This window comes from Natrix helvetica (assembly GCF_964273705.1).
Source record: "Natrix helvetica genome assembly, chromosome: 6".
NCBI classification, from domain to species: domain Eukaryota; kingdom Metazoa; phylum Chordata; class Lepidosauria; order Squamata; family Natricidae; genus Natrix; species Natrix helvetica.
Window position 1 is genome coordinate 82,600,205 of NC_138553.1, and position 23,050 is coordinate 82,623,254.

The following is a 23,050-nucleotide window of genomic DNA, read 5'->3' on the forward strand; positions in this document are numbered from 1 at the left end:
TTCCCATGTCACTCAACAACCACACCTCACCAAGGTGGCAAAAAGGATTTGTCGGTGATATCGCTGTTGCCTGGAAGTTGCCCAGTAGGGGGCTCATTTGACATCCCCATGAAGTTACCCATTGAAGTAGTGCCCATAAATCTACTCGCGGTTGCCCGCTTTCAAACCGCTGGGTTAGCAGGAGCTGGAGCGTGTGATGGGAGCTCACCCCACTTCACAACAGCAACGGGTTTCGAACATGAGCCGGATCAGCAGCCATGCGTTCTAACCTCGTGAGCCCCTGTGCTCCATTTGCCAACTTGTCAAAGAAGTGTTTTTGGCAGAGAATTCCCAAAGACATAATAGCATTAAATTTCTGCCCTTGAGTTAGAAACCTTAACACTCGTTCTCCACGCTGGGGTCAATCACTCTTATCCAAGTTGCGCTACTCACTTGCACTTAAAGTTCTCCCGCGTGAAGTTATGTTGGTGAGGCACCTGAGAGTCCCAGCGTTGGCATTCAATCCCACTCCAGATGGTATTCGCGATGCCCCTGTAGCCTTCTCCTTGCCCTTGTATGCACTCGGTTGTTTCAATAACGGCAGAGGAGCTGCGCACCACATTCTGAGCTAGAAAAAGAAATAGGACAATGATTGTTTCTTTCTGGTGAGTGGTGTGCTGGCCAACAGGGGGAGCTCTCGCCTCACAATCAGAAGGCTGTGAGTTCGATCCTCGGTTGAGGCAGAGATTTCTCTCTCTGGGCACAGTGAGAATGTATCTGCTGAAAAAAGATCTCAGCAGTGGTGACAGGAAGGGCATCTGGCCAGCAAACTCCCTGCTAGCTCCATTCAATTGCCCAGGGTCCACCACGCAAGGGAATATGGGGGTCATTAAAAGAAAATGATTGTTTCTTTCTGATGGCTAACTGGATGCAAAGAGAAGATCACTTAGAACTTTCCCTCATTCTTGCAATTCTGGTGATACAAATTTAATTCACCTGCCCACCCGGGCTCCTTAGGGCCCCAACAGGAAGTTGTCAGAGCTAAGCAGCCACCATGAGAAAGAGTGGGGCAAAACAGCTGGCTCAGTTCAAATTGGATCAGACTGAGAAGGAGGAACAGCAGAAGCACCTCACTGAGGACTAGGAGCATAGGCTTTCCAAGCAGAGGGAAGACCTGTGGGAGTGCAAGGCCAGGTACCGGTGCCTGCAGGCTCAGCGGTCTGAGAGGGTCAACCAGTTCCAGGCCATGATGCAGTCCCACTGGAATGAGGCTCTCTGGCTGTTCACCACTTCCCTCCAGCCTTCGCCCAAAGCCCCCCACCAAGAGGCCGAAGCAGACCCCAAGTCAGAATTTCTTCCCCCCTCCGACCCACACAAAAAGACCCCGAAGGGGGAGACTCTCTGCAGCAACACAAATCTTCATTGAATGTATCTGTCCCAGGGACCATAGTTTGAGGACCCCTGATTTAGTGCAATATTAAAAAATGCAAATCATTTTTCTGTGGACCACCAAAATTTTCTCGTGGACCACCAGTTGGTGACCGCTATACTAAATGTATTTCTCTCCTTTGAATTCAAAGAAATATACTGTGCAAAATTAAAGTCCTGAATTCATGTTTGAGCAACTGCCAAACTTGGATCTGTGTCGTATGGAAATAACTAATCCAAGAACTCCTTGAAATTAATATTCCGAAAGAGTGATGAAGCTAATGTTTATGCACGTGGAAGTACGGCCCAGCTTCTGCAAGATCGGATATCAAAAATATTAGATAATATAAGATAATGCAGAGCATTATCTTTGGAAGAAGCAGCCAATTTCTGGGAGTGAAGGTCTTTTGGGGAGCATTCTGCAGAGAAGGTTTATCATGGGACCCTTAAAAATGAGAGTTGGAGAGAGGGAAGCATTCATCAAATAGGTCTGAGCTGAAGTTTCTCACGACTGAAACGTCACTGATCATTTAAAAGATTGATAGAACCGAAGGCTCTGCATATATAAATATCAGAACAAGCCTTAATAATATATAGTAAGAATGCAGTAGTTGAAAATAAGGAAAAAGCAGAAAACATGCTACAGTTTCTTGTTCTGCCTTCAAGTCCTTTGGAGAATAGGTTAACTCCAGGGTGCTGGTTTGCTTCCTGTGCGCTGCGCACATATGCACAGTTGAGTGTAAATTGTTATGTGCTTGCACAGAACATGAAAAACTGATTAAAAACCAAGCCGGCAGCGTCAGCAGCGACCGGAGAACCAGTTCGGGGGCGTGGCCAGCTTGCAGTCCCTACCGGTTCGGCAACCCAGTCCCAATTTCTATTAATGATGTGAACCGGTAGCAACCTACCTCTGGTTAACTCCCTCTTCTTTGTGGCAGCCCCTCAAATATTGGAAGGCTGCTATCATGTCACTCCTAGTCCTTCTTTTCACTAGACTAGACATACCCAATTCCTGCAACCGTTCTTCATATGTTTTATCCTCCATTCCCCTAATCAGAGGGATTATTCAGCTGGTTCGGGCTGGTTCAGGTGAACCGGTAGCGAAGAACGCGGTGGGCCTGTCCACCCACCCCAGTGCTGTGCCATCCTATTGAGCCATGTTTCTGAGGCTGGGGGCATGCACGGAAGGCGTGTGTGAAGCAGAGGTGGCTTTCCCGTTGCAACCGGTACGCTGTGGCGGGGCCAGGCATTCATCTTGGGCACATGCGCTGCGCATGCCACTGTCCTGCGACACCCCAGCTGGCCTGTTTCCCTTGAAAAGCAGTAAGGAACGCAGGCAGGCGGGTGGGACCAACAAGCCACCGTTCCAGTACAGTGGCCGCTGCTGCCACCGATACGCCTGTACTGGACCATACCGCCCAGAACCCACCACTGTTGTGAAGCGAGCATGCGAAGCAAGTGTGTGTGCATGGGGCGAACCGGTGGTAAAAATAAGTGCAGTCCACCACTGCCCCTAATCATTCTTGTTGCTCTTCTCTGCCCTCTTTCCAAAGTCTCAACGTCTTTTGTATATTGCGGTGACGACAATATACGTTGCACTGGGACTACACTAGTGTTGATGTGGTTATATAAAAGGAGGAAGACACAGCCGTCAATGGGGGGAAACGGTCAATAAAAACCCCAAATCTTGCTGCAGAGAAGGATGACATGCTCCTGTAGCTATTTTAAGGAAGTTCCCCTCACATGTATCAAGTCGCTTTGCAGCATATCGAGGCTTTCACGAGGCTCACTTTTTATCTTTCCCCAAATGCATATAAATGCTTTATCACGGTGGTTTTGCATAATTCCCTGCCAAGATTGTTCAGCCTCATTTCCTAAGGAGAGTTAATGGTCAAGAGTGATCGGTGTGCTTAAAGCTGCTGAATTCCCAACTGTCTGCAACAGGAAGATTAAAAAGAAGTAATTCCACCTTGATTCTCAAGAGTTTACAAGATCAACATACTGTTAGGTGAGATCTGGGGTTTTGGAGTTTTAAATGTTTCTCCTTCTCCTCCTCCTTTCTCTCCATCCTCTTCTCCTTCTCCTCCTTCCTCTCCTTCCTCTTCCTCTTCTGCTCCTCCTTTGTCTCCTCCTTCCTCTTCTCCTCCACCTCCTCCTCCTCCCTCTCCTTCTTCTCCTTCCCCTCCTTCCTCTTCTCCTTCCCCCTTTCCTTCTCCTCCTCCTCCCTCTCCTTCTTCTCCATCGCCTTCCTCTTCTCCTCCTCCTCCTCTTTCCTCTCCTCCTTCTTCTTCCTCTTTTCCTCCTACTTCCTTTCTTCCTTCCTCTTCTCCTCCTCCTTCCTCCCCTTCTTCCCTTTTCTCTTCTCCAGTTCCTTCCTCTCCTTCTTCTCCTTCTCCTCCTTCCTCTCCTCCTTCCTCTTCCTCTCCTCCTCCTCCTCCTTCCTCAGCAAGATGCTGACTCTGCAAACCACTTAGAGGGGGGTGGAAAACACTGTGAAGCCGTATCTAAGTCTAAGTGTTATTCCTATCAAGAATCTGCTAGCATCTTTTCTGACTAACTCATGTCATTAAAAACCAAGAATGTATGTGAGCTGCATCAGATTCGCAGAGTGACTAGATTGCAGCTGGTGTGTGATGGAGAGGAAAAAGAGAGACTGAAAGGGGTCAAGGCAAGTTACATCCAACACAGGTTACAACCACCTTATCAATTAGCAATTGCGCTGTGTTCAAAGCCCCTTGGGTTGGTTGAGACCTTCTGAGTTGGCCTGAAGAGTTTTGATCTATGCAGTTCAGCAATCTCTCGATCCCCTTCCCCTCTCTTCCCTCCCCGTAGTCCAATTTAAATCCTACCTTGGCCCCGGCAACTCTACGCATCTGAGAAGTTGAGCTGCTGAGGCTTATGAAAGATTCTGCCTTTTAATAAGGCTTGTTAGAGAGGAAAAGCAGCTACCTGAATCCTGATTTTTTATTTATTGAATTCATTATTTATTTTCTGGAACCAGAGATTCGATCGGCATTTCTCTTACAATAAACAGAAACTCCGGGGGTGTAATTGGACAGGAACTTGACAATTCCAATGATGGAAATTTGATTGTTCTATTCTGGATATGACTCACTGGGGGGCGGGGGGGATTGAAATAAGAATTGTCATTCCAGGTTGTGTAATGGAAAACAACGTTGTAAATGCAGGTAGGCCTCCAATTTCACATTTCGCAGGCAGCTGCTAGACAGACATGCTTCTGTCTGCTTGACTGATGAATTCATGAATGAGCTCTCACTTCAGTGGCATCTGTCTGTCTGTCTATCTATTTTTTTGTCTATCTATCTGTCTGTCTGTCTATCTATCTATCTATCTATCTATCACGCATTATCTCTCTTTCACTCTCACTCTCTCACTCTCTCACCTGTATATCTACCTACCTATCTACCTATGTCTGTCTGTCTGTCTGTCTGTCTGTCTGTCTGTCTATCTATCTATCTATCTATCTATCTATCTATCTATCTATCTATCATCTATCTATCTATCTATCTATCTATCTATCTATCTATCATCTATCTATCTATCTATCTATCTATCTATCTATCTATCTATCTAACACCCATTATCTCTCTCTCACTCTCTCACTCTCTCACTCTCTCATCTGTCTGTCTACCTACATTTGTCTCTGTCTGTCTGTCTGTCTGTCTGTCTGTCTGTCTGTCTGTCTGTCTGTCTGTCTATCTATCTATCTATCTATCTATCTATCTATCTATCATCTATCTATCTATCATCACCTATGTATAATCCGTCTATCATCTATCTATCAGCTTTCTATCATGTAAAGATAAAAGTTCCCCTCGCACATATGTTCTAGTCGTTCCCCACTCTAGGGGGAGGTGCTCATCTCTATTTCAAAGCCACAGAGCCAGCGCTGTCCAAAGACGCCTCCATGGTTATGGCATGGCTCAACACCAAAGGCGCACAGAACGCTTTTCCCTTCCCACCAAAGGTGGTCCCTGTTTTTCTACTTGAATTTTTTACGTGCTTTCAAACTGCTAGGTTGGCAGAAGCTGGGACAAGGAACGGGAGCTCCTTCTGTTATACGGTGCTAGGGATTCAAACCGCTGAGCTGCCAACCTTTCTGATCGACAAACTCAGCATCTTAGCCCCTGAGCCACTGCTTCCCTATTTATAATAGATTGCATTATATAAGTAGATTGTATTATAATAGATTGTACTATAGAAATAGATATAATCTTTATAATAGATTGTTCACAATCTATTCACAAGGACTCTTATAGCTGCATAAGGAAATAACATTAAAAGAGGGGGGGGGGAACATGCAGGTAATGGCAGGATTGCTGTATAAAAACACATGCTAAAACTCATATGTATCGCATTAAAAATGGCTTTTAGTTTGATCGGTTATCGTTTAGAAGTTACACATCGTATCTAGACATCTTGTAAAGGCAACAGATGTTTGTATTCCCAAGAGAAGTCTTCCAACTTCGCTTTACATGTTAACGGCTAGCATAAAAATAACACCTGCTAGACAAGGCATGTAACAATTGCTTTTCAGAATGTTTTTTTGCTACTTCCATAACTTGTTGATAGACGGGATGGGAAAATTCAGCACTTGCAGGACAGATGCAAAGCCAAATCAGGGACCCGGCATACTGGTTTGTTCTATTTTAACCAAATAACAAGAGTGGGAAGGGGCCTTGGAGGTCTTCTAGTCCAGCCACCCCTGCTCAAGCAGGAGGCTCTGTGCCAGGGGTGTCAAACTCAATTTCATTGAGGGCTGCATCAGGGTTGTGTTTGACCTCGGGGGGGGGGGATCCGGGGGGAGGGGCATCTGACAAGTTCCTTGAGCAGATGACTTCACTCAAGTTGGGGGTACCCAAGGAGATGGTTGACATCTGGACGTTGGAAAAGAAAAGAAAAACTCTTTCAAGAAAGTGGGCTGATGTTAAACTCACCGCATGTTTTAATTGAGCAAAACTCCCAGGGGGTGCTTGGGTCAAGGGTGTAACACCATGGCCTTGGTTTACCATCCGGATTGCGGCAATAGTTGTCATCAAAGCCTTTGTCGGGGTATCTGAGAACCACACCAACAAGCAGGTTAACTGGGACAGCTGCCAGGAGAAGACAAGCAGATGCAAGATACATTCCCCCCCAATGACCCCCAACCCAGAGTAGATACATTCCCCAATGACCACAACACAAAGAGGAATAGATATATCCCAAGATTCCCAACCCAAAGTAGATACGTTCTCCCCAATTACCCCCAACCCAGAGTAGATACATTCCCCAATGACCCCCAACCCAAAGAGGAATAGATATATCCCCCCCAATGACTCCAACCCATAGAAAGTTCCAATTACGTGAGCTACTGAATGACCAGGGAGACAGGAGGTTTACGGTCACGAAGAGATCTCTCAGCAGAAATCCTATCTTGACTAAGACCTCTTTCGATAGGCGGTAGGCCAACTCAGGGCGAGGTCAATCTGCTAATTGGGTCATTTCTCCCCATTAGGGTCCCTCCTGACACAATAGCCTTAATTGGCTTCCTTCTGCTTGCCCAATTAAGCGTGAGCAATGTAAACATTTCATGGGATGGCAGACTCTTCAAACAAAAGAGACTCTTTAGTTCAACAGCCCCGGGTTCAAAAGCTATTTCCAACTATTTTTAAGAGCCAGCGTACTTGGAGGTCGTGCCCTCATTTCCAGTCACTGTAGGGAGCAAGTCAAGAAAAAATTAAATTTCCCTTTGTATGCCTGTATCTTGTCAGGGTCACCTTTTTTTGTGCTCCCTGCTTCTAATTACTCTCAATTCCCTTTTCCTAGTTAAGGAACTCAAGAGGTAGTAGACTTACAAGACAACGGTAAGCGTCTCATATGAATAGCTTTCCATTATTCATTTAGAACTCCTTGTTTGTTGGTTTTAAATTTATTATTGCTAAGTCTCCTGGCAGGGGAAGGTTAGATTAAATTCAAAGGAAGACGCAACACATCTATCATTGACTGGAGGGCTTTAAGGATTTCTACAGATGTGGTCCTCCAAGGAAGGTTAAAACCTAACTTAGCATTGACAAATTTATTTTTATGTTCAAGGGTCTCTTTTTCAAACTTACGGCATTTGAACCCTGAAGAATTCTGTTCCTTTTAAGAGATGAGGCTCGGCAAAATTATTTTGCCTTGTAACTAAACCAGGAGGAGATGGCTTCCTCTGATTGGAATTCTGTGGGTCTTATTATGGAAGTCTTAGAAACTTCCATCCCTGGAAGTTTCTAAGAGATTCGACAGCCATTTGTCTGGAATTGTATAGGGTCTCTTGCATGAGCAAGGGATTGGACTAGAAGACTTCCAAGGTCCCTTCCAACTCTGTTACTCTGTGTTGTATTCCTGCCTTGGGTAGGGGGTTGACTAGAAGACCTCCAAGGTCCCTTCCAACTCTGTTACTCTGTGTTGTATTCCACCCTTGGACAGGGGGTTGACTAGAAGACCTCCAAGGTCCCTTCCAACTCTGTTACTCTGTGTTGTATTCCTGCCTTGGGTAGGGGGTTGACTAGAAGACCTCCAAGGTCCCTTCCAACTCTGTTACTCTGTATTGCATTCCTGCCTTGGGTAGGGGGTTGACTAGAAGACCTCCAAGGTCCCTTCCAGCCCTATGACTCTATGATTCTTTTTTCCGAGAACATTGAAGCAACCAAAGAAGATGTTTTAATCCACATCTGCAAATCCCAGTGACATCACCAGTAGACTTAAGAGGGGCCAATGGCAACACACAACCCAGATTCGCCTGCCCAGCTCTGTCCTCGGTGATATTTCTTTTCTCAATCTCTTCCCACAGGTTATTCCTCCTTAATCTAATCCGGCAAATTCTACTTATTGACTTTGCAGTTTGGCAGCAAAGCTTTCATAGGAGGTGGGGTTTAAAAAAAAAATCAGTCTGCTAAAAGTCAGCCCTACTCAGCCCCTGGGGTGGAGGGCAAACAATCCTTTGCCCTGAGGGGTCCTTGGTGCTCTCTGAGCACAGTTGTTTTCTTGCAGATAAACACTAGTAAGTATCAGAAATGCTGATGGTGCTAGCATTGATGATGTTGGCTAGTTGGCTAATGAAACATCTGCAAGAAAACAACTAGGCTCAGAGAGCATCAAGGATACCACAGTCCTCCTCCTGCCCTTCCTCCTCCTCTTCCCCCCTTCTATTCCTTCCTCCTCCTCCTCTCCACAGCCCCACTCCCTTCTAGAACTGACGATGCTGCCTAGATGGGTCATGAAACATCTGCAAGAAAATATCCAAATTCAGAGAGCACCAAGGACATCACAGTCATTGTCGCCATTGTCCTCCTCTCCTTCCCCTTCTATCTCCTCTTCCTCCTCCTCCTCCTCTCCACAAACCCCACTCCCCTTCTAGAACTGACGACGTTACCTAGATGGGTCTTGAAACATCCACAAGAAAACATCCAAGTTCAGAGAGTGGCGAAGACACCACAGTCCTCCTTCTATCTCTTCCTCCTTCTATCTCTTCCTCTTCCTCCTTCCTGTTCTCCTCCTCCTCTCCACAAGCCCCACTCCCCTTCTAGAACTGACGACGTTACCTAGATGGGTCATGAAACATGCGCAAAAAAACATCTACGCTCGGAGAGCACCGAGGATATTGCCGTTATTGTTGTCATCGTCCTCCTCCCCCCTTCTATCTCTTCTTCCTCCTCCTCTTCCTCTTCCTCTTCCTCCTCCTCCTCCTCCTCCTCCTCTCCACAAACCCCACTCCCCTTCTAGAATTGATGATGGTACCTAGATGGGTCATGAAACATCCGCAAAAAACCAGCCAAGCTCAGAGAGCACCAAGGAGCCTACACCTCTATTCTTCCCACACTATCCCTTGCTCTCACTTTGGCCTTCATGGAACACAGACTTAGCCATTCGTTAATACCCATCCTGCTTTTGAAGTAGACGGGGGAGGGATGAATAAAAAATGAAATACAGATTATCCCATTTGGCCAGAACCTCTTGTAACCTTCATAAGCCGAGAACCCAACATTTGACAAGATGAAAGTTGAGGCATTTCTCCAGAGATTTATATGGAAAGTTAAGATCATTAACAACGAGGGTTATTTCCGTATCTCTGATAAAGTGCTTCTGTCAAGCTATTTTTAAGATATCTCCTTCCTGAACCTGTCTAAGGAACACTCTCTTTCCCTTTATTTTATTAAAATCCCAGCTATCCGAATAATAATTTGCCTTCCTGCTTTTAATGAGGCCGCTTCGTGGGTGCCAGCTGAAAAGAGATGTCTTCCTGGTGTATAATTAATAGGAACTGAAAATCTGTTAAGGTGGAGGTACAGGAGAGGCCCCACTCAAACTCTCTAAGAGAAAATGGTACTGAGGGAAATTCAGCACCGGGTGGAGTTCCTAGACTTTATGAGATGGGATGAATCAACTAATAAAATAGCTATAAGGGACGATCACCAGCTTGGGCTCGTCTTGGATGGAGGGAAATGTATGCATTTATTTTATTTTATTTATTTAGTCTGCCTTAAGATAAGAGGAATAAGAATAAACATGAATAAGAGCAGAGGAAATAGGGACAAATAAATGGGGACAGTAGGACAGGGATGGTTGGCATGCTGATACACTTATGCAAACCCCCCTTTTACGGACCTCTTAGGAATGGGGTGAGGTCCACGGTGGACAGTTTAAGACTGAAGCTGTGAGGGTTTGAGGAGGTAACAACAGAGTCAAGTAGAGCATTCCAGGCGTTGACCACTCAGTTTCTGAAGTCGGATTTTCTGCAATGGAGTTTGGAGCCGTTGACCTTGAGTTTGTATCGATTGTTTGCCCGTGTGTTATTGCGGTTGAAGCTGAAGAAGTCGTTGACGGGTAGGACGTTGTTGAAGATAATTTTGTGTACTACGCTTAGGTCAGACCGAAGATGGCGTAGTTCTAAGTTGTCAAAACCCAAATTTTCGAGCTTGGTGGTATAAAATATTCTGTTGTGAGCAGAGGAGTGGAGGACTCTTCTCGTGAAATACCTCTGGACCGGCTCGATTGTGTTCATGGCGGATTTCCTTTTTTTAATTCTTCACTGGGAAGAATTCACTTGGGGAATGGCAACAGGAGTTAGGGTTAGGAGTCCTCAACTTACAACAGTTGACTTAGCAACCTTTCAAAGTTACAACGGCACTGAAAAAGGTGACTTAGGACTATTTTTCACACTTACAACCATTGTAGCGTTCCCACAGCCACCTGATTTACATTCAGATGCTTTGCAATTAACTCACACTTATGACATTTGCACTGTGTCCGGGGGGGTGTCACGTGATTCCATTTTGCGACCTACCGACAAGCAAAGTCAACGGGGAAGCCAAATTCACTTAATGACTGCGTGACTCCTTTAAAAACCGAAGGGATCCATTTGGCAAGAAAAGTCGTAAAATGGGGCAGAATCCACTTGACAAATTTCTCACTCAGCGACATAAATTTGGGGCTCAATTGTGGTCGTAAGGTGAGGACGACCTGTGTTAACGTAGAAGAACTTGTATAATAGTGAATTTCATAATTTCATTTCATAATAAATGAAAGGATAAAGATGTCCTCATCCTTGCTCCCTGGTCCTCCCTTGCTTTCATTTCCTAAAATGCCTAAGTGCAAAAATCAAACTTCACTCTCTTTTACAGATATATAAAAAATGGGGAAAGAATTAGCACGCTTACTTCTCTGGACGAAAAGGATGTCTATGTGGTCTCTGAAGGTCCCAACGTTGACATTCTTTGCCAGTTTCGGTATGATCCATTGGCCCTCTATAGCCTTCTCCATTGCATGTCAAGCACTCAACTGAAAAGCAGAAAATACAACAATCTCACTAAGATGATTGGGAAGGGAAGGGAAAGAGGGAGAGGAGAGAGGAGGAGAGAGGAGAGGAAAGGAAAATAAGTGAAGAGAAGGAAATGAGAAAAGAAAGGAAGGGAAGGGAAGGAGGGGGAGGAAAGAGGAGAGGAGAGGGACAGAGAGGAAAGGAAAGGAAAATAAGGGAAAGGAAGGAAATGAGAAAAGAAGGGAAGGAAGGGAAAGGAAATGAGAAAGGAAAGGATGGGAAGGGGGGGGGGGTTAGTTTTAAATATATATTAGAAAAGAGCTCCCAATTTTGAATATCAGTCCAGCTGCTCCACAATAGCATCGCCCTCTTATCTACATATTTTCAGTGACTTCTCACTCCTCTTTTACTTACAGAAGAAACGGGAGAAGCAAAACAAACCCCACAGGTGTGTTCCTAATTATTCAGGTAAGCCTATTATTCAACTCTACAAGGTCATTTTTTTACCAACCCCCCCCCCCAAAAGGATAACGGGGGTTTGTAGAGATGCAGGAAAGAAAACCCCAAAGCGGAATGGGAGGAGTAACGGCTGGCCTAATGTCCGTGACCCCCAGCCTCTGCCCATGTTTTCCCCCTTTTCCAGTCGTCAGCTTGATCTGAGTTCAGGTGATCCCTCAATCCCAACCGCCTGAGCCTCACCTTCCGAGCAGAGAGGGATCTTGCAGACTTCGTGGCGTGTTCCCGGATCGCTTGTAAAACACCAGGGCCCCCCTTCCTCTCCGCGCGGATTCCGGCAGTAGTTTCTCTGAAGATCTTTACCTCGATAGCTCGAAGGTAAAAAGCTAGTTTTAAAATAATAATCATTACGGTATAAGAGCATGCGCATTTGATCTCTGAAGCTTCCCAACTTTGTGAATTAAAGGGTCTGACTGGGGGGCTTCCTTGCCCCGTATAGTTTACATAAATAACCTTCATTCTCAGACTTCTTCTTGGGAGCGCATTGGCCCACATTAAAAATGAAATCCCGTGGCCTGCTCTCGAGAGAAAATGGTACATTTACCCAAACACATACATAACACACATATTCCCATGCTATCTACATAAATAAATATATACCTTCACCCATATCTCTATCTTTCTATCTCTGTGTCATCATCTTCTTTTAATGACCCAATAATCCCTTGTAGGCTGAACGGAGCTAGGCGGAGTCTGGGCAACTGAATGGGGCTGGGCGGAATCTGGGCAACCGAATGGGGCTGGGCGAAGTCTGGGCAACCGAAGGGAGGTGGGCGGAGTCTGGGCAACCGAAGGGAGCTGGGCGGAGTCTGGGCAACCGAAGGGAGCTGGGCGGAGTCTGGGCAACCGAATGGAGCCACCATATAGTCTCCTCCTAGCGCAGCATCCTTTTTCCTCCACCTGTCCTAACCGAAAGCCCTATCAATGGTGGAGCTGACTAGCGACAGGGAGCCGCAGCAGAGGGATGAAAGAGCCACATGTGGCTCCAGAGCCGCAGGTTTCTGACTCCTGGTTTAAGTCAAGGACTGACACGTGTTGGTCAACTTCTCAAAACAAGAAGGTTTCTATCACACCTCAACACACCCCTAGAGGAGTCCAAAAAGGGAAGAAGATGGCAGCCATCAAGCGATTTTACCCTCTTGACTTTTTACAGCCATCCTTGCTGTAGAGATCTAGGATCATATTCCATGGATCTGGCCATCCAAAGAACCACCATTGTTGGAAAAGGCAGGGTTGATCCCACCAATCTTACCTGTGTTCGTGAGGGATGGTCGAATTCCAGGCTTGGCATTCGATCCCGCTTCTGGTGACCGATATGTTTCCCTTGTATGTCGCTCCTTTCCCAATGATGCAATTTCGAACATAGTCTGTTAGAATCAACAAAAGAAAGGCAAAAAGAAAGTGAACCTTTTCTGAAGAGCAGGTATACAAACTTAGCAGGGGATGGAGGCCTTGAAATGTCTGTTTCAATCGATTTCTGATGATGTTACCTACTTGGGTCATGAAACGTCTGCAAGAAAATAAACAAGCTTAGAGAGCACCAAAGATGCCACGGTCGTCCTCCTCCTCCTCTCTCCTCTTCCTCCTCTCTCCTCCCCTTCTCTTCTTCCTCTTCCTCCCCTCTTCTCTCTTTACTCTTCCCCCTCCTCTCCTCCACTTCTTCCTGCTCTCCCCTCCTCTCTCCTCCTCCTCCTCTTCCTCCTCTCTTCTGTTCTCTCTCCTCCTCCCCTCTTCTCCTTACTCTCCTCCTCTTCTTTCTCTTTCTCCTCCTCCCCTCTTCTCCCCTTACTCTTCCCCCTCCTCTCCTCCCCTCTCCTCTCTCCTCCTCCTTTTCCTCCTCCTCTCTTCTCCCCTTATTCTTCCCCCTCCTCTCCTCCCCTCTCCTCCTTTTCCTCCTCCTCTCTTCTGTCCTCTCACCTCCTCCTCATCCTCCTCATCCTCCTCTCTTCTCTCCTCCTCTTCCTTTTCTTCCTCCTCCTCTCCTTCTCCTCTCTTCTCTTCTCTCCTCCCTCTCTTCCTTTTCTTCCTCCTCCACCTCCTCCTCCTCCTCCTCCTCCTCCTCCTCCTCCTCCTCCTCCTCCTCCTCCTCCTCCCCTCTTTCCCTTATTCTTCTCCAGGGGTGAAATCCTTCCGGTTCAGCCCAGTTCAGCCAAACCAATTGCCCTTGATTCTGCGAACTGGTCATTAAAAAAACAAAACTTTCTGAGGATTGCGTGCCTCAGCTGTGAGGTGCACAATTGTCAGAAGCTTTCCCCCCCCCTCCCGCTTTTTAAAGCATTTTTCTGCTGCTGGTTCGCCCAAATCAGCAGCGAAAAAAAATGCTTTAAAAGTTGGCCACGCCCACCCAGTCACATGACCCTCCCCGTCAAGCCACACCCACATAACTGGTTGGGAAAAACATATTTCACCACTGCTCTTCCCCTTCCTCTCCCCCTCCTCCTCTCTTCTCTCCTCCTCCTCTTCTCTTCTTCCTCCTCTCCTCTCTACTCCCCCTCCTCCTCTCTTCTCTCCTCCCCCTCTTCTCTTCTTCTTCTTCTTCCTCCTCTCCTCTCTATTCCTCCCTCCTTCTCCCATTGAAGATGTCACCAAGGTGGGTAAGGAAACATTTGCAAGAAAACAACCAAGCTTAGAGAGCATCAAGGACCCCCCCCCCCCGTTCAACCCTGAGCAGCCAATATTCTCTACCAATGGTGGAATGAAATAAGCTTCAGGGGCAACAAGGAAAACCCTCATCCCCTTCCACCTTATCCATAACCCACAGCCCCACCTGCTCTGCATAATCAGATGAAACACTTGTCCAACAACAAAAAAAACTGTCTTAGCTCTGTAGCATTTACCTTTCTTTTCATAGAGAATGAATGCGTTGTCATGTTTCTTCCTGACTCCGTTTTCTAGGCTAGTAAAAGATAACCAATGGCAACGTTTGGCTGCTTTGTCAAATGCGAAAGCCCTGGATAGAAAATAAAACAAATTGCACAGTTAACGTCTACGAGGATATATGGCTTCCATTCTTACCATAACTAGAAGGCTGGAAATATCAGTGTCTAGATAAAAATAAATTAACTTCACGTAAATAATTCTTCTTTTTCTTCTTCTTCTTCTCCTCCTCCTGCTCCTCCCCCTTCTCCTCCTCCTCCTCCCCCTCCTCCTCTTCTTATTTTTCTTCTCCCCCTCCTCCTGTTTCTTCTTCCCCTTCTCCTCCTCTTCTTCTCTTCTTCTTTCCTTCAGCTTCTCTTCCTCCTCCTCTCTTCTTCCACTTTTCTCCTCCTCTTTCTCCATCTTCTTCTTCTTCCTCTTCTTCTTCTTCTCTTCCTCCTCTTTCCCCTCCTCCTCCTCCTCCTCTTCTTCTTCCCTTCATCTTCTCTTCCTCCTCCTTTCTTCTTCTTCCGCTTTTCTTTTCTTCTCCTCTTCCTCCTTCTTCCTCCTTCTTCCTCCTTCTCTTCCTTCAACTTCTTCTCTCTTCCTCTTCCTCCTTTCTCCCTTATCCCCCCTCCTCCCTCTTCCTCTTCTTCCTCTTGACTCAAGAAGACTAGCATTTTCATTGAAAGTCAACTTTGGTACAGACAAATTACCAGGCCAATAAGATTTTGCTACGTTCAAAATATCTGGGGAAGTTACGGTAGGCCAAAAGGCTTCAGATCCATCACAGCTTTGCTCAGCTGATGATAGCTGTCCGGAGCCTACTTTCCTTGAATAAAAGATGTTGCACCTAATAGACTGAGAAAACACAACTGGAAGAATGTAAACAAGCCTTTTACAGGTGGGCTTCCCTCCAGCTGGAAGGACCGTGCTGATGAGAATATAATTTAGGAGCAGGGGAGGCCGTGGTGATTTATCATCGGGAGTTTTCAGTCCAATTTCAAAACTGATTACACGGAAAGGAAATGGGTTTTTTAAACAAAAAAGCAAAACAAAAAACCACCCTAAATTCTGCACAAGAGTAAGCTGTGTGGGAGTAGAAAATGTTACCAATAACTGATCCTTATTATTCTTTACTTCTTCTGAGTCTCAAGCAATTAAGTATCAGTTACATCACAAACAACTTCTAGATGGAGCCCAGAATCTGTCATACCCAAGAAAGTTGGAAAGTCTCAAGCTTTTCATCCACCCCCTCATGAAGTCAACGCTATAAGCAGAGAATATTTGTTACTTCCATTGGAATTTTTTTCCCAGAACCAAGCGATAGGCTTCGTTTTCATTTCTTAAGCATGAAATGCTTGAAAAATCCAATGCTCCATGCAAAGGAAGACACGTTGCTCTAGGAAAGTGAGGCACCGAGGGCCTAAACCCAAATGTGCATACATGCACATGCACACTGAAGCACTGAAAACTTGAAGACTAGCTGGCCAGTACGGATGCCTGTTTTTTGGCTGGTTTTGGGGCTGTTTTCAGGCCATTTTTCAGGCTGTTTTTAGCCTGAAAATGGCCTGAAAAACAGCCTAAAAATTGCCCAGAAATGGCCTGGTTAGGAGAACGTATGTGCGCACCAGAAACTAGAAAAGCAGCTGGCGACTGCACACATACCCATCAAGAGGACTCTGCGTGCTACCTCTGGCACGTGTGTCATAAGTTCGCCATCACGGCTCTATGATCTTGAAAATTCAACCTCTACAACTTTAAATCGTCGTCCTCATCTTCTTTTAACGACCCCATAAATCCCTTGTGGGGTGGAGTCTGGGCAACTAAATGGAGCTAGCATAGTGTTTCCTGGCCGGATGCCTTCCTGTCACCAATGAGGAGTTTTGTTTCAGCAGATATATTCTCAGAGTGCCCAGAGAGGGAAATATCTGCCTCTACCTAGGATTGAACTCGCAGCCTCCTGATTGCGAAGGGAGAGCTCCACCTCTAGGCCACCGCACCACTCCCAACCTCTACAACATTAAATGCAAGGAGAGAGAAAAACATCGCTCAAGGATCTTGAAATCCCAATTATTCCGTCCTTCCTGATTGCGAATATGTGTGCCTGCAGACAGGCTTAGTTGAATAATTTGGCTTCTATCCACATTTAAAAGAAGGCAGCCTCGTTCAATGGGGAGATTTAAATTATCCACTACTGTAGAAGAAGGAGGAGGAGGAGGAAGAGGAGGAAGAGGAGGGGGAGGGGGGAAGGTATCAGTGAGAAATATTAAGCAGTGGAAACTTCCTTCTGGAATTGTGGGTGCTCCATCGCTGGAAGTTTCCAAGGAATGATTGGACAACCAATGCTCTGAGATGTCACAACATATCCCACCTTTGGCAGGCAGTTGGGTTAGAAGACCCTTAAGGTCCCTTCCCTCCCTAAGGTCTTATTGTGTCACAAAAACTGCCTACAAGAACACGATTGCACCAGATGGCTGCCTTGAGTTGGCCATGGCGAGTTGTCCCATTCTGGGGAGAAAAAAGACTTGTACCATCCTTAACCAGAAGGGACCTGTTGTGGTCTGTCACCTGCCGGTCCCTCCAGTAGCCGAATCAGAGGAAGAGGCGTGGGAGTCAGGGTCATCATCAAGGTAACCTGAGAGCTCTGAGGAGGAAGGGGGAATGGAGATGGCAGAGAGAGACAGAGACACATAGAGGCAGAGCCTGGGCCGTCCATCAGCCCTCAGATGAAGAGTTAACAGCCCCCAGGTCTGGAGGTGGCTGATGAGGAAGAGGAGGAACAGCTGGATTCAGTGCCTAACGTGCAGATGTGCAGAAGGCAGAGGAGAGGAGAGCAATGGAAATCTATGGGCCGGGCCTCAGGACAGAAGAGCCACTGCTGCTAGGGAAGCCCCAGTCTAGGTCTGGGGATGAAAGGCAGGGGGTGGAGATGAATAGATGTGGCAGACAACTATTCATCTCCCTGTCAGATGGACTTGTTAGCCTGCAGTGAGAGAGAAACTTTTTGCCGGGGTTGCCGGAGCTCCTAATAAAGGAATCTTTGAGTTCACTTCAGAGGGTTTGTTGTGTTTGGGTCAGAACAGGGCCACAAAATAAAGTCCCGCAGTGAGTTGTCCCATGGTGAGTTGGTCACGGCAAGGTGGCCAGGGCAGGATGGCCACGTTGAAGTGGCCACGGTGAGTTGCCAGATTCCAGGGAGAAAAAGATAGCTTTGTGCCATCCTTAACCAGAAGGGACATCAAAATAAAGTCCAATCATCTCATCCCGAAAAGTAGAACCATTAGATGCCCCAAAAGCGCAACATCCCTTACCTGCAAATGAATAAAAGTCCTTTACTTCGGCTGCATCTCTTGGCGCACTGTTCCGTCGTATTGAGCAGCTTCGTTTTCACTTTCAGCGCCTTGTCTATCCTGACTAATGAGGTATCAGCTGTTTTCCGGTAGTCATGGAGGGGGTTTCTCTTCCCTTTGTTTTCTGCAGAAGGAAGAGACAAACACAGCTGTTCCAAGAAAGTCAACCTTAAAACAACTGTAGACAGCAGGGATGGGAAACGGTTGTGTCCCCACGGGCCAAAATTGTGCATGTGTGTGTGTGTGCCCCACACCTGCAATGCAATGTGCCCCACCCACCTGCACATGCGTGTGTGACCCCCCCCCCCACATATGCGCACGGCCACCCTTGCACAGGAAGGGGAGTTTTCACCCTCCCCAGGCTCCAGAGGATTTCCTCGAACCTCTGGGAGGCAAAAACGGCACCCCCCGGCCCTCTGAAGGCCCTCGGGGAGCCAGAAATAGATAATTGCTGAACTTCCAGTAGGCCGTTGGGCCCATTTTTTGCCCTCCCCAGGTTCCGGAGAGTTTCCTGAAGCCTGGGGAGGGTGAAAACGGCCTCCCCCGGACATCCAGAAGGCTGAAAATCAGCTGGCCAGCACCCACATAGCTTGCCATAGGTTCACCATAACTATTCTATATTCTATATTCCATTCTATTCCATTTGTATTCTGCATTCTGTATTCTATTCCACTCTTATTCTGTATTCTATATTCTGTGTTCTGTATTCTCTGTTTTGTGTTGTGTTCTGTGTTCTATATTCTATATTCTGTATTCTGTACTCTATGTTCTATGTTCTATATTCTGTTTTATTCCACTCTTATTCTGTATTCTATGTTTATGTTTTATGTTCTATGTTCTACGTTCTATATTCTATTCTATTCCATTCCATTCTTATTCTGTATTCTATATTCTGTGTTCTGTATTCTATACTCTGTGTTCTGTATTCTCTGTTCTGTGTTCTGTGTTCTATATTCTATATTCTATTTTATTCCACTCTTATTCTGTATTCTGTGTTCTATGTTCTACGTTCTATATTCTATATTCTATTCTATTCCACTCTTATTCTGTGTTCTGCATTCTGTATTCTGTGTTCTGTATTCTCTGTTTTGTGTACTGTGTTCTATATTCTATATTCTGTATTCTGTACTCTATGTTCTATATTCTATATTCTATTTTATTCCACTTATTCTGTGTTCTGTGTTCTGTTCTATGTTCTATGTTCTATGTTCTATGTTCTATGTTCTATGTTCTATATTCTATATTCTATATTCTATATTCTATATTCTATATTCTATATTCTATATTCTATATTCTATATTCTATATTCTATATTCTATATTCTATATTCTATATTCTATATTCTATTCTATTCCACTCTTATTCTATATTCTATGTTCTATATTCTATTTGTCTCTTGCAGACATGCAGGGACTCGTGACTGATGACACATTTGACCCCTCCCTCCGTCTCAGCCCGGTCGCCTCCTACAATGAAAAGCCCCAGTTCCCCTTGAATCATTGCCTTTAAATTGCAAAACAAAACCAACCAAATTAAGTCAATCCTAAGGGCTGGAGGTCTGTGTGGGAGGAAGGAGAGACACAAGGGAAGTGGTTGTAACCAGGCGAAGGAAAGTAGAGACGATGGGTTCAGTTTTTGAACTACTGCCCTTTTCAATAGTAAAAGTTTGTTTAGCACATAATTCAAAGTTTCCATGGTCTCTATCTTATTCCAGGACAACCCTTACCATCTCTTACCTCCAAATGCTAAATTAGGATAAAGATGAATCTGACATCTTAACTGAAAGCTTTTTAATTGGGACCATGAATGAATCTTCCTTCCTTCCTTCCTTCCTTCCTTCCTTCCTTCCTTCCTTCCTTCCTTCCTTCCTTCCTTCCTTCCTTCCTTCCATGGTACCCATCAGAAATCTGAGAGAAACTTTTGACCCTGAAGAACCAGAGCATTTCAACTCAACCTCTATGGAGATTGGTTGCTTATTTTCAAGAGGCAACTGGACTCTCTTGGGTTTTTTTCCCTTGAAGACATTTCCTTTCTCATCTGAGAAGCTTCCTCAGCTCTGATGGAACGGTGGGGAATTTCGAAGCAGAACTGAAGAAGCTTCTTGGATGGGAAGCAAAATGTCTTCAAGAAAAAGAAAACAAGAAAGCCCAGTTTGCCTTTTGGGAGGAAAAAAAAAGCTAACAAAATGAAATTCAATGTCGAGAAAAGTCAAGTCTTACACTTAGGCAAGAAAAACCAAAAGTATAGACTGGGTGAAATCAGGCTTAATAGCCGTAACTGTGAGAGGGGTCTTAGTGTCTTAGTGGACAACTAATTAACTATGAGCCAGCTGTGTGCAGTGGCAGCCAAAAAGCCAATGCAATCCTAAATTGCATTAACAGAAGGATACAATCAAGATCAAGGGAGGTACTAATACCACTCTGTAAAGCCCTAGTAAGACCACACCTAGAGTACTGCATCCAGTTTTGGTCACCACCCTATAAAAAAGATGTGGAGACTCCAGAAAGAGTGCAGAGAAGAGCAACAAAGATGATGAGGGGACTGGAGACTAAAACATATGAAGAACGGTTGCAGGAACTGGTCATGGCTAGTCTAGTGAAGAGAAGGACCATGGAAGACATGATAGCAGTCTACCAAAACTTGAGGGGCTGCCACAAAGAAGAAGGAGGTCAACTTATTTTCCAAGACAACTGAAGGCCAGACAAGGAATAATGGATGGAAACTGACCAAGGAGAGATTCAACCTGGAAATAAGGAGAAATTTCCTAACAGTGAGAGCAATCAATCCATGGAACAGAAGGTGCCCTCGGAAGTTATGGGAGCTTCACCACTGGAAGCTTTCAAGAAGAGACTGGACTGCCATTTGTCAGAAATGGTGTAGGGTCTGCCTGGGTGGAGGGTTGGACTAGATGACCTCCAAGGTCCCTTCCAACTCTGTTTATCTGTATCTAAGCCCCTTTGGGGTTCTTCAGTATCATCTTAATGTTGCATCCCAGATAAAAGAGTAGAAAACCATGAGCTTACTTGTTGGATGTTTTTGGAAAATATATGTTTAAGTTAGCATGGAATCCTTCGAGAGAAGATCCACATCCACAAATATTTGTTAGACAATTTGGAGATCACTGCGTTGTTGTTTTTTCCTTAAAAGAGCTACAGAGAAACAATTCTACAACGTCTTGAAGATAGCTGAATTGAGCTGAATTTTGGCACCCTTGATGTCTTACAGCTTTCATCTACTTCTGCCAAAAAAAATTGACGCATCCACAGTTTTGATGTTTTCTCTTTATAGCCCAGGGACCAATTTTTCCCCTCCAACGGAATCCCAAAGCGGATCAGATCAAATCAAATCTGATTACCTTTGAATTTCAAACAGCTCAAACTCAAATCAAAGCGTGTCCTTCTTTCAATCTCAGGAATCAATTTAGTGCTGACTCAGGTTTTCTTAGCATCTCCTGGGTGGGAATTTCTTTTTAACAAGACCACAGTCGAAGAAAAAAGTACCATTCTTTTCCCCATATGCTGCTTTTCCCAACCCCCTAAAAGAAACCTTCTCTAAATTCAAATTATTTATTTGAAAAATCCAGGAAGTAGCGGGGTGGGGTGGGGGCGGACCCAGATATACAAATTATTTGAGTTTCCCTCTGAAATGGACAACAGCTATTTCTAAAGTGAAAAAATAATTTTGGCCAAGGTTTTAGGAGAATGGATCTGGCCACATGAGATTAATTTGTACCAATTCATTAATCGGTCCATTTTCTTCACATTCTAACATTTTCTTAATTACACTCTCATCTATCGGCATTTCAACATTTTTCCATTGTTGGGCAAATACAATTATTAGGGATAAAGAAGAAACTGAATATTTCTTGATGTGGGATGTATTTTACCAATGGTTAGGCATTAGGAACAGAAGTTAGAAAAGAGGAAATATATAGAACGACTGGTAATTTTCAAATGGGAAAAATATTGAGCACCCCAAAGGGAGCCGTTGCTTAATGTTCTTCCCTGGTTTGCAATGAGGATCTTAGAGAGACCAAATTGATTGCATTTTTGCAAAGAAGCTGCATAAGATGTTAAATCTCAAAGCAACTTCAAAAGCACCCAAAATATGTTGTTTTGTTGCTCATAACCCTCCTCCTTCTCCTTTTTCTTCTCCTTCTCCTTCTCCTCCCTCTCCTTCTCCTTCTTCTCCATCTCCTCCTCCTCTTCTTTTTCTCCTACTTCTTCTCCTTCTCTTCTTCTTCTTTTGCAATCACTTCTAACTTCCTCTAAAGAAGCTGCACCAGTAAGGAACCAAGCGCGTGTCAGAAGTAATCAGATTTCAACACAAGTTTCCTAGAAGTATTTTTTTAAAAAAAAAACCGCACACAACAAAGAAACAAAGTCCTGAATCTCTTGTATCATTGCTCTATTATTATGTCTGACTTAAATCAAGGAAGCATTATATCCTCTGACGCTCATAAAATACTAGCTAACTATTTCTTCTTCTGCCATATCCACAATCAGACATTAGCAATCACGTTGGCGATCCTATTTTTATCAACAACCGCACCGCACGAAAAAGTGCTGTCGACTTTTGTCCAAACTGGTCCCTTAGAGGTTGAAGCCATGAAGTTCTTCTTCTGCCTGGACCTCATTTGCTTTCAATCTTTCCCTGCAGGATTAAGCGAAGGATGGTGTATTTTTCCTGGGTGTCGCATCACATGTCTGAAATATTCTAACTTTTGCTTTTTTATAATTTTGTTGATTTCCCTTGGCTTTCCCCGGTGGCTTGTCCCCTCCTCCTTTCTGATTTTGCCAACCCAGCTTATATGTAACGAAACAAAAACCAAAACTACGAAAGCTGACACTGAATCACAACTCAGCATCCCGACGTACCTTGATTGTTACGTACACAGTACGTCGTACCTCGAGGTACGACTACAACGCAGCTCAACATTTCTCTTGTTAAGGGGGACATGTATTACATGTTGCCCCATTCTCTTGCCTCGGTTGTTAAGCGAATCGCTCAGTACTAAGACGCTGAGCTTGTCGATCAGAAAGGTCAACAGATCGGCGGTTTGAAACCCTAGCGCCACGTAATGGAGTGAGCTCCCGTTCCTTGTCCCAGCTTCTGCCAA

At 45.0% G+C, this 23,050-nt stretch overlaps 1 protein-coding gene across 3 annotated transcripts in view; it reads right to left on the minus strand.

The window, feature by feature from the left end:
* HGF (hepatocyte growth factor) overlaps nt 1-23,050 on the minus strand; it is a 64,987-nt gene that overhangs the window by 26,720 nt on the left and 15,217 nt on the right. For 2 of the 3 annotated variants that reach the window (XM_081957544.1, XM_081957543.1), the window contains exons 2-8: nt 17,893-18,055; nt 14,560-14,672; nt 12,975-13,089; nt 11,906-12,048; nt 11,106-11,226; nt 6,366-6,484; nt 433-607 (exon numbers count right to left, since the gene is read on the minus strand). In XM_081957544.1, coding sequence (XP_081813670.1) covers nt 433-607; nt 6,366-6,484; nt 11,106-11,226; nt 11,906-12,048; nt 12,975-13,089; nt 14,560-14,672; nt 17,893-18,055 — 949 coding nt within the window. The remainder of the gene's footprint in view (nt 1-432; nt 608-6,365; nt 6,485-11,105; nt 11,227-11,905; nt 12,049-12,974; nt 13,090-14,559; nt 14,673-17,892; nt 18,056-23,050) is intronic. The other variant, XM_081957545.1, reaches the window with a different exon arrangement.